This window comes from Xenopus tropicalis, chromosome 2 (assembly GCF_000004195.4).
Source record: "Xenopus tropicalis strain Nigerian chromosome 2, UCB_Xtro_10.0, whole genome shotgun sequence".
In the NCBI taxonomy this organism is placed as follows: domain Eukaryota; kingdom Metazoa; phylum Chordata; class Amphibia; order Anura; family Pipidae; genus Xenopus; species Xenopus tropicalis.
The window spans coordinates 1,616,027-1,633,144 of NC_030678.2; the positions used below are offsets into that span (position 1 = coordinate 1,616,027).

Below are 17,118 nucleotides of genomic sequence, written 5' to 3' on the forward strand. Positions count from 1 at the left end.
CCCCCCCCCCACACAACTGACTTCAGGGGCCCGTACTGAGCCCCTCCCCCCACACACTGACTCAGCGGCCCGTACTGAGGGCCCCCCCCCCCACACACCTACTCAGGGCCCGTACTGAGCCCCCCCCCACACACTGACTCAGAGGGCCCGTGTACTGAGCCCCCCCCCCACACACTGACTCAGGGGCCCGTACTGAGCCCACCCCCCCCCCCACACACTAACTCAGGGGCCGTGATGAGCCCCCCCCACACACAACTAACTCAGGGGCCCGTACTGAGCCCCCCCCACACACACTGACTCAGGGGCCCGTACTGAGCCCCCCCCCACCACACACTGACTCAGGGCCCATACTGAGCCCCCCCCCCACACGACTGGATCAGGGGCCCGTACTGAGCCCCCCCCCCCCCACCACACTAACTCAGGGGGCCCGTACTGAGACCCCCCCCCACACACTGACTCAGGGGCCCTTACTGAGCCCCCCCCCACACACTGACTCAGGGGCCCGTACTGAGCCCCCCCCCCACACACTGACTCAGGGCCCGTACTGAGCCCCCCCCCACACACACTGACTCAGGGCCCGTACTGAGCCCCCCCCCCACACACTGACTCAGGGGCCCGTACTGAGCCCCCCCCCACACACACACTGACTCAGGGGCCCGTACTGAGCCCCCCCACCCCACACACTGACTCAGGGGCCCGACTGAGCCCCCCCCCCCCACACACACTGACTCAGGGGCCCGTACTGAGCCCCCCCCCCACACACTGACTCAGGGGCCCGTACTGAGCCCCCCCCCCCCACACACTGACTCAGGGGCCCGTACTGAGCCCCCCCCCCACACACACTGACTCAGGGGCCCGTACTGAGCCCCCCCCCCACACACTGACTCAGGGCCCTACTGAGCCCCCCCACCACACTGACTCAGGGGCCCGTACTGAGCCCCCCCCCACACACTGACTCAGGGGCCCGTACTGAGCCCCCCCACACACTGACTCAGGGGCCCGTACTGAGCCCCCCCCCCCCCACACACACACTGACTCAGGGGCCCGTACTGAGCCCCCCCCCCCACACACTGACTCAGGGGCCCTACTGAGCCCCCCCCCACACCACACACTGACTCAGGGCCCGTACTGAGCCCCCCCCCACACACACTGACTCAGGGGCCCGTACTGAGCCCCCCCCCACACACACTGACTCAGGGGCCCGTTACTGAGCCCCCCCCCACACACTGACTCAGGGGCCCGTACTGAGCCCCCCCACACACACTGTATAAGGGGCGCTATACAGCAGCCCCCCGGCCGTGACCTTGCCTCGGACGAAAAGAAGGCGATACCGGAAGTTACTGCAGGTCACATGCCCTTCCTCTTACCCAGTGTGACGCGTCACTGGAAACGTCTGGTTGCTAAGGGCCTCTCATAGTGCGTACGGACAGTCAGCCAATCCCCGCTTCCCTCTCACACTTGCCTCACGTCAGCTGGAGCAGGCAGGGTCACATGATAGTTATGACAGGCACAATAGGGAGTGGCTTAAGCTGCTGCTTGGGTTTGGGCGTGTTTGCGAGGTGGGCGGGGCCCTTAGAGTGGAGGATGTTTGCTATTGGTGGGAGTGCAACGTGCTGCTTTTAGGGGTTGGGGAAGGCGGAACTTCCGGGTCAATCCCGGCAACTGGGGGTGGGACTTCAGCTCATCCTTTGCCAATTTCATTTGGGCCCTTGATCTGCAGGTGAGAGGCATGGGGACTGGAGCTGTGGGTGAGGGAGCGCTGTGCGGCTGCGGGGGGATGTCTCTCAGGCTATCCTTGCCCCCTGTCCGTACTGTGTCTGGGGCAACTCGCCTCCATGGCAACCTTTATCTGGGAATTTACCCTGAGAATGAAAATGTGTGTGTGTGTGCTAATAGGGTATGGGGAGGTGGGGTAATAATAGGGTATGGGGGCTACCGAGGTGGTAATTAATAGGGTATGGGGGGGAGGTGGGTAATAATAGGGTATGGGGGAGGTGCGGTAATAATAGGGGTTATGGGGGAGGGGGTAATAATAGGGTATGGGGAGGTGAGGGTAATAATAGGGTATGGGGGGGGAGGTGGGTAATAATAGGGTATGGGGGGAGTGTGGGTAATAATAGGGTATGGGGGGGAGGTGGGTAATAATAGGTATGGGGGGAGGTGGGTAATAATAGGGTATGGGGGGGAGGTGGGTAATAATAGGGTATGAGGGGAGAGTGGGTAATAATAGGGTATGGGGGGAGGTGGGGTAATAATAGGGTATGGGGGTGAGGTGGGTAATAATAGGTATGGGGGGAGGTGGGTAATAATAGGTAGGGGGGGAGGTGGGTAATAATAGGTATGGGGGGAGGTGGGGTAATAATAGGGTATGGGGGAGGCAGAGGTGTAATATAGGTATGGAGAGGTGGTAATAATAGGGTATGGGAGAGGTGGTATAATAGGGTATGGCGGGGGAGGTGGGTAATAATAGGGTATGGGAGAGGTGGGTAATAATAGGTATGGGGAGAGTGAGGTAATAAATAGGTATGGGGGGAGGTGGTAATAATAGGGTATGCGGGGGAGGTGGTACTAATAGGGTATGGGGGAGAGGTGGGTGCACAGAGGAGACTGGGGTATGGCGGAGAGGTTGGTGCACAGGGGAGAATGGGAGAGGTGGGTGCACAGGGGAATGGGGGAGAGGTGGGTGCACAGGGGAGAATGGGGTGTTGGTTCAGTGGGGCTCTATTTTGGCCAATGGGTGCTGGGCCTGTATGTCGGGGAATGGGTGCTGGGCCTGTATGTCGGGGAATGGGTGCTGGGCCTGTATGTCGGGGAATGGGTGCTGGGCCTGTATGTCGGGGAATGGGTGCTGGGCCTGTAGGAGCTTGTACCTGGGGGGGTTGGTGCTGCTGTACAACGGGGGGCGGAACAGGGCAGCTGGTGGGCTCTGGGGGTCTCAGTGAGTGAGTGAGGGCTGGTGTGGCTGGGCGTGTAAGGACGAGTGTGCAACGTCACCACTTCCACAGGTAGATACTGTTTTTGCAGGGATTGGTGCCAGTGTAGTGGGCAGGCGGGGGTGCCAGTGTAGTGGGCAGCGGGGGGTGCCAGTGTAGTGGGCAGGCGGGGGTGCCAGTGTAGTGGGCAGGCGGGGGTGCCAGTGTAGTGGGCAGGCGGGGGTGCCAGTGTAGTGGGCAGGCGGGGGTGCCAGTGTAGTGGGCAGGCGGGGGTGCCAGTGTAGTGGGCAGGCGGGGGTGCCAGTGTAGCCGGGCAGGCAGGAGGTGCCAGAGTGCCTGATACCCGTATATAGTAACCTGCCGGCTGGGAATATAATACGGGGGGGGGCTCCTGTCTGATACCTGTATATAGTAACCTGCCGGCTGGGAATATAATACGGGGGGGGGGGCTCCTGTCTGATACCCGTATATAGTAACCTGCCGGCTGGGAATATAATACGGGGGGGGGCTCTCATCTGGGGCCGGAGAAGTGTCTGATACACAATACAGGTACCTACTGTGTCCCACCCAGGGGGAGGGGAGCTGGGAGTCTTTGGCCTGTAAGCTGATTAGCTAAATCCTGTGTATTAGTATCTGAGAGCGGCTAATATTCCTCTGTCTCTTCTACTCCCTGCCGCCTTTATCTGCCAGCAACTCACTCACCGGCCTCTTCCTCCTTGTGTCACATTCTCTCCTTCATCATAAACTGGGGGCTGTTCCTGCTGAATTGTGCTTAGTACAGGGGAATCCCTATGTGCCATAGTTTTATGGTATCTCTCTGTACAGGCTATGGGCAAACTTAGGGGGCTGTTCCTGCTGAATTGTGCTTAGTACAGGGGAATCCCTATGTGCCATAGTTTTATGGTATCTCTCTGTACAGACTATGAGCAAACTTATGGGGCTGTTCCTGCTGAATTGTGCTTAGTACAGGGGAATCCCTATGTGCCATAGTTTTATGGTATCTCTCTGTACAGGCTATGAGCAAACCTAGGGGGCTGTTCCTGCTCAATTGTGCTTAGTACAGGGGAATCCCTATGTGCCATAGTTTTATGGTATCTCTGTACAGGCTATGAGCAAACTTAGGGGGCTGTTCCTGCTGAATTGTGCTTAGTACAGGGGAATCCCTATGTGCCATAGTTTTATGGTATCCCTCTGTACAGGCTATGAGCAAACTTAGGGGGCTGTTCCTGCTGAATTGTGCTTGGTACAGGGGAATCCCTATGTGCCATAGTTTTATGGTATCTCTCTGTACAGGCTATGAGCAAACTTAGGGATTCCCCTGTACTAAGCACAATTCAGCAGGAACAGCCCCCTAAGTTTGCTCATAGCCTGTACAGAGAGATACCATAAAACTATGGCACATAGGGATTCCCCTGTACTAAGCACAATTCAGCAGGAACAGCCCCCTAAGTTTGCTCATAGCCTGTACAGAGAGATACCATAAAACTATGGCACATAGGGATTCCCCTGTACTAAGCACAATTCAGCAGGAACAGCCCCCTAAGTTTGCTCATAGCCTGTACAGAGAGATTCCATAAAACTATGGCACATAGGGATTCCCCTGTACTAAGCACAATTCAGCAGGAACAGCCCCTAAGTTTGCTCATAGCCTGTACAGAGAGATTCCATAAAACTATGGCACATAGGGATTCCCCCGTACTAAGCACAATTCAGCAGGAACAGCCCCCTAAGTTTGCTCATAGCCTGTACAGAGAGATACCATAAAACTATGGCACATAGGGATTCCCCTGTACCAAGCACAATTCAGCAGGAACAGCCCCCTATGTGCCATAGTTTTATGGTATGTCTCTGGACTCTGCCCCTGTAACTCTGCGGGGGGGGGGGTGAGTGGCCCCTTCCTTGGTGTGGTTAGGGGATCACTGCTACCATTGGCCAACGGCAGTTGCTAGGGGGGCGGGGGATGTTTGTACCTGAGCAACTGCCCTCCTCACGCGCTTTGTGCTGACAGCGCAGTTTCCTCCCTCGGCTCAATCCTAATCCCTATGGATTTTGTGGGATTAGCAGTGGCCTCACCTGCTGTGTGAGTGTGTGGGAGCCCCCAGAGCGACCAGCGGGACCCCGCGCGGAAGAACAGCCACATATAACCAGGGCAAATAGTGCAGAACGGAAATATACCCCCTCCAGGGGCAAGAGGAAGTGCACAGGGGGGACGGCCGGGGCCCACGTGGATCAGATTCACATCAGCGCTGCTCTAGGGAAGGGGCCCTCCTGCCTTGGCTGGATCCTCAGCTGCCACCCATTGCTGCCACCCATTCTGTGCCCCCCCCCGAAGCAACAGCTGCCCCCCTGTGTTGGTGAGGAGGAGACCTCCCAGTTCTCTCCCAGCATGTTGACTAATCAGTCTTCCATCTGTCTCTTCTCTGGCGTGTGTGCCACTCTCTTTGCCCTGGCACTCCTCTACTATCTGTACTGGTGAGTACTGGGGGGGGCAGGACTGGGGCACTGGCACTCCTCTACTATCTGTACTGGTGAGTACTGGGGGGCAGGACTGGGGCACTGGCACTCCTCTACTATCTGTACTGGGGGGGCAGGACTGGGGCACTGGCACTCCTCTACTATCTGTACTGGGGGGCAGGACTGGGGCACTGGCACTCCTCTACTATCTGTACTGGGGGCAGGACTGTGGCACTGGCACCCCTCTACTATCTGTACTGGTGAGTGCTGGGTACTGGGGGGCAGGACTGGGGCACTGGTACTCAGGCAGGGTAGGTAGGTAGCGTTTGGGACGGCTGTGCAGCTGTGTGTTTGCTACAGAGCAGGATTGTATGTCATTGTATGTGTATCTGTATGTGAGTGCCATGGTTGGGTCTGGCAGAATGCCCCTCCCCCAAATGCTTCCCTCACTTCCTTCTTCCTGTTACTTACTTGCAAGTTTCTCTTCATACGTCCTTCCTTTCCTGCCCCTTCCTATCCTATCCCTTCCCACCCCTTCCTTTCCTGCCCCTTCCTATCCTATCCCTTCCCACCCCTTCCTTTCCTGCCCCTTCCTATCCTATCCCTTCCCACCCCTTCCTTTCCTGCCCCTTCCTATCCTATCCCTTCCCTCCCCTTCCTTTCCTGCCCCTTCCCAGCGGGAGCTTCCCCCTCCTCCTCGTTAGCACGGTTTCCCTTACTTCCACTTCCTGTGTGTTTTTGCAATTCTTTATATTTTTGCTTGATGAAATCCAGAAATGTCCTGTGTGTCCCATTACTGTGGGACTGTGTCCCCTCCCCCCGGCGACTGTGGGACTGTGTCCCCTCCCCCCGGCGACTGTGGGACTGTGTCCCCTCCCCCCGGCGACTGTGGGACTGTGTCCCCTCCCCCCGGCGACTGTGGGACTGTGTCCCCTCCCCCCGGCGACTGTGGGACTGTGTCCCCTCCCCCCGGCGACTGTGGGACTGTGTCCCCTCCCCCCGGCGACTGTGGGACTGTGCCATTTTCTGCATTGTGATTGGCTGTTGTGGTTCTGTTTCAGGACGGTGGCACTAAGTGAGGGTCCGTGCAAGCGCTTCTGATCAGCAGGATGGGGTTCTGGGGGTTCCTGAAGACTCAGTTTGTGGTGCACCTCCTCATTGGCTTTGTGTTTGTTGTGAGCGGCCTGATAATCAACTTCCTGCAGCTCTGCACCCTGCCTCTATGGGGCATCAACAAGCCGCTGTACCGCAGGGTGAACTGCCGTATGTCCTACCTGCTATGGAGCCGTGAGTATTCTGCCGTGAGGGACTGATCTGCACCTGCTATTCTGAATACTAATTACTTGCCCCGCCCCTGCGGAGCGTATCATGTGCACAGAACTTTTCTATATTTGTATTTGTACCCGTGGGTGGGAGCAGCCATAGCAGTTTCCTTATACACTATCACTGCACCCTCATATAGGATCTGAGTATCATCCCGTCCCTGCAGCAATGCATCAAAAGCTTATTTTAGGCATGAGTATTGTCCCGCCCCTGAGCAGCAATGCATCAAAAGCTTATTTTAGGCCTCCGTATTGTCCCGCCCCTGAGCAGCATTATGTCCACTTATATCAAATAAAGCCTGAGTATTGTCCCACCCCTGAGCAGCATTGCATCAAAAGCTTATGTTAGGCCTCAGTATTGTCCCACCCCTGAGCAGCATTATGTCCACTTATATCAAATAAAGCCTGAGTATTGTCCCACCCCTGAGCAGCATTATGTCCACTTATATCAAATAAAGCCTGAGTATTGTCCTGCCCCTGAGCAGCATTGCATCAAAAGCTTATGTTAGGCCTCAGTGTTGTCCCGCCCCTGAGCAGCATTGCATCAAAAGCTTATGTTAGGCCTCAGTATTGTCCTGCCCCTGAGCAGCATTGCATCAAAAGCTTATGTTAGGCCTCAGTATTGTCCCGCCCCTGAGCAGCATTATGTCCACATTTCATGTAAGTTAGGCCTAAGTATTGTCCCACCCCCTGAGCAATATTGTATCCACTGTGGGATGGAAGATATGAATAAAATGTTGCTTGGGGGCAGGGAAATACTCAGGCCTTATAAAACATATGGATAACATTTTTCGGTGGCGGGACAATACTTAGGCCTTACTTACATGAAATGTGGACATAATGCTGCTCAGGGGCAGGAAAATACTGAGGCCTAACATAAGCTTTTGATGCAATGCTGCTCAGGGGCGGGACAATACTTAGGCCTTACTTACATGAAATGTGGATACCCAATACTCAGGCCTTATTTGATATAAGTGGACATAATGCTTCTCTTTTAAGTCCTGCACCCTCGTGTAAGATCTGAGGATCACTGTGCCCCTGAGCAGCACTGTATCAAAAACGTATGCAAGGCCTGTGTATTGTCCCGCCCCCGAGCAGCATTATGTCCACTTCTTTTATAAGGCCTAAGTATTGTCCCGCCCCCGAGCAACATTGTGTTGGTACCAATTTCAGCAATCAATTAGACCACACAGTTTGGATCTTTATGATTTGCTCATTGTCATCTTAATTTGTGGGCGTGAGTCTGTTAATTCAGAGCTTTCCAAACCCGAGCGCCATCAGCCTGGGTAGCCCCCCAAGCCCCCCATATGCCCTGGTACCATAAAGCAGTCCCCATCTTGTAGCAGCACATTCTGCACTACAGATCCTGGCACAGTGCCAGTGCTTTATGGTGGTGATGCAAAGGGCAAAGTCTCAGGATGCCCTGTAATGGGTAGCCAATAGGCTGCTCACCCCAGATCTAGCTCTGATCAGCTGTGCAGCTATTGGCTAGTAAGGAATGGCAGTTACTATATTTCCCTTGAGCTGAGCCCCCCGTGCCGTTACACGGAGCCCCCTGTCAGGCAATGAATAGTTAATAATAACCTGCATTATTCAGTGCAACTCCCACTGCTTTCCAACAATGCTCTGAATTATTGAGAGGGAAAGGATCAGGTTCTGTGTGTGGGGAAGGATCCGAGAGATCCGCTGTCTCGTATAATAAATGATATGCCATTAGGCTCCGGTCCTGCCCCCTCCCCCGGGGTCACAGGAATGGTACAGTCCAAGAGCAGCATGACTTTAACCCTTAGTTATATAAATGTCTGCACCCAATGTCAGGCCTGCCTTATTCTAAAGGGCGTGGCTAAAGTCTGTCCGTGGGGGCGGCCATTGTTATTCTGGTATGTAAACACATGACTGGGCCGTGCCATGTCCCCTGTGATGGGGGGGGGGGGGCTCTCCCTCACCCCCGTACCTAGATATCAAATAGTCTATTCCCAGTGAGTATGTGGAAATATAATGTCTCCCCTTGTGCCCGCAGAGCTGGTGATGCTGTTGGAGTGGTGGTCCGGCACCCAGTGCACCCTCTTCACTGACCAGGAGACCATCGACCACTTTGGGAAGGAGCACGTGATCATCATCCTCAATCACAACTACGAAATCGACTTCCTGTGCGGCTGGACTATGTGCGAGCGCTACGGCGTCCTGGGGGTGAGTTGTGTGCAACTAGAGCTTGCAGCCCCCCTACTCGCCGCCATCTTGCCTAACGCTATTTGCCCTCTGCAGAGCTCCAAGGTACTGGCAAAGAAGGAGCTGCTGATGGTGCCGCTGATTGGCTGGACCTGGTACTTCCTGGAAATCGTATTCTGCAAGCGGAAGTGGGAAGAGGACAGGGACATGGTGATCCAGGGGCTCCGGAACCTCAGGGACTACCCAGAGTACATGTGGGTGAGTGACGCGGGCAGTATAGGGGGATGCAGCCATGTTAGATCTGTGTCACTCACTGACCCATTTCTGTGGTGGAAGCCAGTTTGGTGCCCAATCCCCTCTCTGCTGTCTCTTCCCTTACTGCCCAGTCCCCTCTCTGCTGTCTCTTCCCTTACTGCCCAGTCCCCTCTCTGCTGTCTCTTCCCTTACTGCCCAGTCCCCTCTCTGCTGTCTCTTCCCTTACTGCCCAGTCCCCTCTCTGCTGTCTCTTCCCTTATTGCCCAATCTCTCAGAGAATAATAGAAACTGTTACATTACATTAACATTTATTTATAAAGCACCAACATATTCCGCAGCGCTGTACAATAAGTGGGTTACATACATTGGACATACAGAGTAACATATAAAGCAATCAATAACCGATACAAGGGGTGAAGAGGGCCCTGCCCAAAAGAGCTTACAATCTGTTACAGACACTCCCTTCAGTCCCACTTGTTCCTTCTCTTGCCCCCCCCCACCCATATTTATTGCGCTCTTTGTATCCCTGCGCTTCAGTTCCTGCTGTACTGCGAGGGCACCCGATTCACAGAGACCAAGCACAAAATCAGCATGGAGGTGGCGGATAAGAAAGGCCTCGCCCGCCTCAAACATCATCTCTTGCCTCGTACCAGAGGCTTCACTACTGCAGTCCAGTGTCTGAGGGGAACAGGTAAGTGCCCCCACTCCCCCCCACAGTGCATTCCATGCAACATAACATGAACTGTAACGTCTCATTGTCCCCTTCTGCTTGCCCTTCTCTGCCCCCCCAGTGTCCTTCAGACTTCACTACTTGCCTCTTGCGCCCCCTGGTGTCCTGAGCAGTAACTGAAACTGTATCTCTGTTCAGTGCTTTTCCCATCACAAGTGCTGCTCCCCAAGGAAACCCAATGTCGGGGCAGGGAGGGAGCTTGGGCAGTGGCATGGGGGGAGCACAGGAGGGAACAGTAATCAATAAGAGATTTAGGGTCACTTTATATTACACGGCTGGGGTGATTGCCCCCCATTAGAGAGCTCAGGGTAATAATATAGAAGATGTGAGTTCAAACAGTGGCTGAAGGGCTGCCCCACATGAGGTACAAAGAGGTTTTGGGGGTCCCCCCTCTCCCCATTCATGTTACTGTATTCCCTTGCAGTCTCGGCGGTGTACGACGTAACGTTAAATTTCCGTGGGAATAAGAATCCGTCCCTGCTGGGAATTCTGTATGGGAAGAAGTATGAGGCTGATATGTGTGTAAGGTAAGATCTCATGGGTGGTGGCGGTGGTGGAGGGGTTAAAAGTGCCCCCTGCTGGAGGGGGCAGGATACAGCTGGTAGGGAGCCATGTTGTTCTCTTTCCTAATCAGGTTCCATCTTTGCTTTCCAGGCGCTTCCCCTTGGAGGAGATTCCCGAGGATGAGCAAAAGGCAGCTGATTGGCTGCACAAGCTGTACCAGGAGAAGGTATGGACCCCCCCCCCCCCCCCCCCCAATGCTGCTGTAATGGGGTAGCCTTGGCACTGCTCGGGAATATCTGCCCCCCATTAAGTGTTGCATTGTGTGTCCATATTTACACTGACAGCCCTTCTCTCTCCCAGGATGCTTTGCAGGAGCAGTACATTCAGGAGGGGACCTTCCCAGGAACCCAGATTGTGCCCCCCAGGCGGCCTTGGACCCTACTGAACTTTTTATTCTGGGCTACGCTTCTCTTATCCCCTCTTTTCTCATTCGCCATCGGGATCTTTGCCAGCGGATCTCCCCTTCTGATCCTTTCCTTCATGGGCTTTATGTGGACAGGTGAGGTACCCCGGGCATTTGCCCTGTGTGGGGTGGCAAGTGGCTGATGTATGCAACCCAATGTCTGCTAATGCTTTGCCCATGAGAGAGTGTCTGGCCATTGAGTTGGGGGTGCATTTTCCCTACAGGGAAGCTGCCTGCCCAATAGAAAGGCAGGTAAGTCTAGGGGGCAGTCACCGTTACCCAGGGTGGGGTATTTATCCATAGTGCAGGAACAATTGCTCCTGATTGTGTAAATGGCCATTCATTTGCCTATTTTGCTCCTCCCCCCACAGCCTCATTCGCAGTGCGGCGCCTGATAGGTGTGACGGAGATCGAGCGGGGATCAAGTTATGGGAACCACGAGGTGAAGAAGTCGATTTAGCCGCAGGAAAACGCTGGGACGTCCTGGACTTTATCTTTTTATTTCTTACTAACATGAACTGAGGAGGAGGAAGCTCATCGGGGGCCGCCGCCCACACAGTGACATTAAGAGCCAATAGGATCCCGCCATTACATAGGCGCAAGCAAACCTGCTTACTGCCCGCAACACCAGTGACCGTATTAATTCCACTTCATGCCGCACATCCCATAATGCCCTGTAACCACTCCCGCTGCGCAGCACCCAGGGGGCTCCAGCCATAGAATAACCCGGCCGCGCACCTCTCTGAGCCAGACCCCCCACCTTCTGAGATCCTCTGGGCAACATTGGGGCCACAGGAGCCCTCCGGGCCGCCCAGCATTTCCTCTGCATGAATGTAATCCGTACCAATCCGCTCTCCTCTGCATGGAGCAAAGCATGCTGGGACTGCGGCGGGATAGAGTGCTAGAGCCGCAGAGGAGTGTGCAAGCGCTCTATTTGTGCTCACACATAATACCAGGGGCGTCGGGCTTTTCTGAGGTACAACATTTGGTTAGGCCCCGCCCCTTTCCCTTATATTGCCCCCACCTTAGCAACTATTCCAAGAATGTGGGGTGCTCATCCCAATGGACCCACAAACTGGGCTTCCAGGACTGTCTAGGAGAACAAATAGGCACCCCCCCCCCCCCCAAATCTCACCCACACTGGCTCTGAGTCATGGGACCCCCCTATTGCTACACAGTCACATGACTAGGTACTACACAGGGCAAGCTCATACGCACACACGGGGAAGGGGGTGCACGGATTGCACCAGTGTCCCCCCCCCCATACTTTAGTATTCGCTGAGTGGGAGGCGGGCTTATATTCACTCGGGAGGGTGAGGCCAGGAACATGGCACTGTAGCACGGTGGGGGGGGCTCTAACATGTATGGGCACAGGGTACTGATGGGGGGGGGGGGGCATGTGTGCAAACTATGATTGTTATAGGAAACCCATTAGAAACAAATAGCCAATGGTAGCTACCTGCAGGTATAGCCCCTCCCACACCTGGGCCACCTCCTCTAATCCTTTGGAAAGGGAACACAGGGGGTACAACCAAGTGTGGGGGGGGGCATTCCCAGAGACCTGCCACGTGGCCCCCTTATGAGTTATGTGGCCCCTGTAGGGTTAGATGTTGCCTCTGCCTGAGGAGAACGGAAGCTTTAGATTGAGGTGTCGGACATCATCATGTGCTAATTATCACGGCGTATCCCCCTCCCATAGGGACTGGTGTGGGGCTCGTCCTGTGGGCTTACACGTGTGTGTGTGTGTGTGTGTGTGTGTGTGTGTGTGTGTGTGTGTGTGTGTGTGTATGTGTGTGTGCGAGGGCCACATCTCTCGGGAACAGAATATTCTCTCACTAATCATGGAACAAACCTCTCGTCATTCTCTGGTAGATGTGGCCCCGTGTGTATTTGCCCCACGGCTGGGTACTTTCCTGCACTGTTTGTCTTCGTCCTGCTGTTTGGGGGTTGGTGCATTGCTCATCCTCCCATTGGTGCAACTGCCCAGGGCTGGGTATTGGTTGCATGGGTGTGTATGCGCCGGGGGGGATGGTGCCCCACTGAGAGCTGGGTATTGGTTGCACGAGTGTGTATGCACCGGGGGGGGAATGGTGCCCCACTGAGAGCTGGGTATTGGTTGCACGAGTGTGTATGCACCGGGGGGGGGGGGAAATGGTGCCCCACTGAGAGCTGGGTATTGGTTGCACGAGTGTTTATGCACCGGGGGGGGGAATGGTGCCCCACTGAGAGCTGGGTATTGGTTGCACGAGTGTGTATGCACCGGGGGGGAATGGTGCCCCACTGAGAGCTGGGTATTGGTTGCACGAGTGTGTATGCACCGGGGGGGGGGGAATGGTGCCCCACTGAGAGCTGGGTATTGGTTGCACGAGTGTGTATGCACCGGGGGGGAATGGTGCCCCACTGAGAGCTGGGTATTGGTTGCATGAGTGTGTATGCACCGGGGGAAAATGGTGCCCCCACTGGGGGTAGTGGGAGTGGGCGCTGCAGTTAATGCTGTATGTACGTGTGTGAGTGACGCCCCCCGGGGGTCAGTATCAGTATTAGTACATATTATGGTACCTGTCCTGTTTCATGTTCCCCTCAGCATGTGAGTTATTAGTCGCACAAGGGCCCTCATAGGGTTCCAGACTGGGGTGTGCCCCCCCCTCCCAGTCTGTTCCCCGGGTTGAAGCCTGGGGGGCCCATAGTACAGCCCCTACCCCAGATTCGTCCATTCTGCTGCTGATACTGTGGCCCCTGAAGCCGCAGACATTATGTGGATAGAGCTGCTTGGGGGGTGGGGTGCTGTACTGTGGGGCACATGGGGGGGGGGTCACCCCAGTGTGTGAGTTGGGGGCCCCACTGTTTGTGTGGATGTGTATATGGCATTACACATGGGGGGGGGTCACCCCAGTGTGTGAGTTGGGGCCCCGCTGTTTGTGTGGATGTGTATATGGCATTACACATGGGGGGGGGGTCACCCCAGTGTGTGAGTTGGGGGCCCCGCTGTTTGTGTGGATGTGTATATGGCATTACACATGGGGGGGGGGTCACCCCAGTGTGTGAGTTGGGGGCCCCGCTGTTTGTGTGGATGTGTATATGGCATTACACATGGGGGGGGGGTCACCCCAGTGTGTGAGTTGGGGGCCCCGCTGTTTGTGTGGATTGTATATTGCATTACACATGGGGGGGGGTCACCCCAGTGTGTGAGTTGGGGGCCCCGCTGTTTTGTGTGGATGTGTATATGGCATTACACATGGGGGGGGGTCACCCCAGTGTGTGAGTTGGGGCCCCGCTGTTTGTGTGGATGTGTATATGGCATTACACATGGGGGGGGGGTCACCCCAGTGTTGGGGCTGTTTGTGTGGAATGTGTATATGGCATTACAATGGGGGGGGGTCCACCCCAGTGTGTGAGTTGGGGGCCCCGCTGTTTGTGTGGATGTGTATATGGCATTACACATGGGGGGGGGGGTCACCCCAGTGTGTGAGTTGGGGGCCCCGCTGTTTGTGTGGATGTGTATATGGCATTACACATGGGGGGGGGGGTCACCCCAGTGTGTGAGTTGGGGGCCCCGCTGTTTGTGTGGATGTGTATATGGCATTACACATGGGGGGGGGGGTCACCCCAGTGTGTGAGTTGGGGCCCCGCTGTTTGTGTGGATGTGTATATGGCATTACACATGGGGGGGGGGTCACCCCAGTGTGTGAGTTGGGGGCCCCGCTGTTTGTGTGGATGTGTATATGGCATTACACATGGGGGGGGGGTCACCCCAGTGTGTGAGTTGGGGCCCCGCTGTTTTGTGTGGATGTGTATATGGCATTACACATGGGGGGGGTCACCCCAGTGTGTGAGTTGGGGGCCCCGCTGTTTGTGTGGATGTGTATATGGCATTACACATGGGGGGGGGGTCACCCCAGTGTGTGAGTTGGGGCCCCGCTGTTTGTGTGGATGTGTATATGGCATTACACATGGGGGGGGGGTCACCCCAGTGTGTGAGTTGGGGGCCCCCGCTGTTTGTGTGGATGTGTATATGGCATTACACATGGGGGGGGGGTCACCCCAGTGTGTGAGTTGGGGGCCCCGCTGTTTGTGTGGATGTGTATATGGCATTACACATGGGGGGGGGTCACCCCAGTGTGTGAGTTGGGGGCCCCGCTGTTTGTGTGGATGTGTATATGACATTACACATGGGGGGGGGGGGTAGCTCTGCTTTCATTTCACACATTTCTGCCCATTTTTTCACCCCTGTAACAACCGACTAGGAGTAATAAATAATACATGAGATGAACTGCAGTGTGCGACTCCTGAATGGGCTTAGGGGCGGGGCCACAGAGAGGGGCGGGGCATGGGTTGCCACTTACCCCTCAGCTGGAGCAACAGGAACCACCTACAGGCACAAGAGCGGCAGGGGGGCCCCTAGGGCGGGGTTGTTCTATTGGCGGATGTACCCGCCCCTATATTGCTGTGTGTAGTGAGTGTGAGCGTGCCCCCGGGGTACTTCATCTCTTCACTAAGGATTCGCATGGAATGTGCACCAAGGTAGCCATTTCATTGCCCTCTGTGGGGTCAGGAAACAAATGTGCCCTCCAGTCCTGTCCTGCAGTCGCCACAATGGCTTAGTTACCCTTGATTCACTTGACTTTAGCGCCTACCGGGGGGCAAAGTTACTAAATAATACCCAACTGCCCTTACAGTAAGGAACCCCCTTCCTATGCTGATGGTGAGATCGCCTTTCCTCCCCACCCCCAATGTATCACTCATTCCCCCTCTCTGGGTAGGGAACCCCATAACCTGACTGCCCTTACAGTAAGGAACCCCTTCCTATGCTGATGGTGAGATCCCCTTTCCTCCCCACCCCCCGATGTATCACTCATTCCCCCTCTCTTGGTAGGGAATCCCATAACCTGACTGCCCTTACAGTAAGGAACCCCTTCCTATGCTGATGGTGAGATCCCCTTTCCCCCCCACCCCCAATGTATCACTCATTCCCCCTCTCTGGGTAGGGAATCCCATAACCTGACTGCCCTTACAGTAAGGAACCCCTTCCTATGCTGATGGGGAGATCCCCTTTCCTCCCCACCCCCAATGTATCACTCATTCCCCCTCTCTTGGTAGGGAATCCCATAACCTGACTGCCCTTACAGTAAGGAACCCCTTCCTATGCTGATGGTGAGATCCCCTTTCCCCCCCACCCCCAATGTATCACTCATTCCCCCTCTCTGGGTAGGGAATCCCATAACCTGACTGCCCTTACAGTAAGGAACCCCTTCCTATGCTGATGGTGAGATCCCCTTTCCCCCCCACCCCCAATGTATCACTCATTCCCCCTCTCTGGGTAGGGAATCCCATAACCTGACTGCCCTTACAGTAAGGAACCCCTTCCTATGCTGATGGTGAGATCCCCTTTCCTCCCCACCCCCAATGTATCACTAATTCCCCCTCTCTGGGTAGGGAACCCCATAACCTGACTGCCCTTACAGTAAGGAACCCCTTCCTATGCTGATGGTGAGATCCCCTTTCCTCCCCACCCCCAATGTATCACTCATTCCCCCTCTCTGGGTAGGGAACCCCATAACCTGACTGCCCTTACAGTAAGGAACCCCTTCCTATGCTGATGGTGAGATCCCCTTTCCTCCCCACCCCCAATGTATCACCCATTCCCCCTCTCTTGGTAGGGAACCCCATAACCTGACTGCCCTTACAGTAAGGAGCCCCTTCCTATGCTGATGATGAGATCTCATTTCCCCCCCACCCCCAATGTATCACTCATTCCCCCTCTCTTGGTAGGGAACCCCATAACCTGACTGCCCTTACAGTAAGGAACCCCTTCCTATGCTGATGATGAGATCTCATTTCCCCCTGCCTATAGGGGGTGTAACTGCAGGTAAAGCCTTGGCACCTCCCCCGCTGGGCTTAAAGCAGCAATATGATTGGTCCCGACTCCAGAGGGGCCCTAACCTTTTACAAGGTGCCTGTTTGAGAAATATTACCTTTCTCTTTCTGGGAGAACCAATGCCTTATTGATATTAATGATATTGCAGTGTGGCCCTTACATGGGGCAGAATAAAATATCAGGGTGAGGGCTGGTCTATAAATTAACTCCTACAGGACTTTACCTGCCAGTCACTAGCTCCTCCCTCACAGGGGTATACTTCCTGTCAGTCAGTGACTAGCTCCTCCCTCACAGGGGTATACTTCCTGTCAGTCAGTGACTAGCTCCTCCCTCACAGGGGTATAATTCCTGTCAGTCAGTGACTAGCTCCTCCCTCACAGGGGTATAATTCCTGTCAGTCAGTCACTAGCTCC

At 55.2% G+C, this 17,118-nt stretch overlaps 1 protein-coding gene across 1 annotated transcript; it reads left to right on the forward strand.

The window, feature by feature from the left end:
* Positions 1 to 1,709: 1,709 nt before the first annotated feature.
* agpat3 (1-acylglycerol-3-phosphate O-acyltransferase 3) lies at positions 1,710 to 12,617 on the forward strand (the record flags this gene model as incomplete). The annotated part of the gene is given in 9 exon segments (NM_001008118.1): positions 1,710 to 1,720; positions 6,449 to 6,674; positions 8,730 to 8,899; positions 8,975 to 9,136; positions 9,671 to 9,824; positions 10,288 to 10,390; positions 10,518 to 10,593; positions 10,728 to 10,926; positions 11,202 to 12,617. Coding segments are annotated over 8 exon segments (1,131 nt in total). The 5' UTR covers positions 1,710 to 1,720; positions 6,449 to 6,496.
* Between the last annotated feature and the right edge of the window lie 4,501 nt (positions 12,618 to 17,118).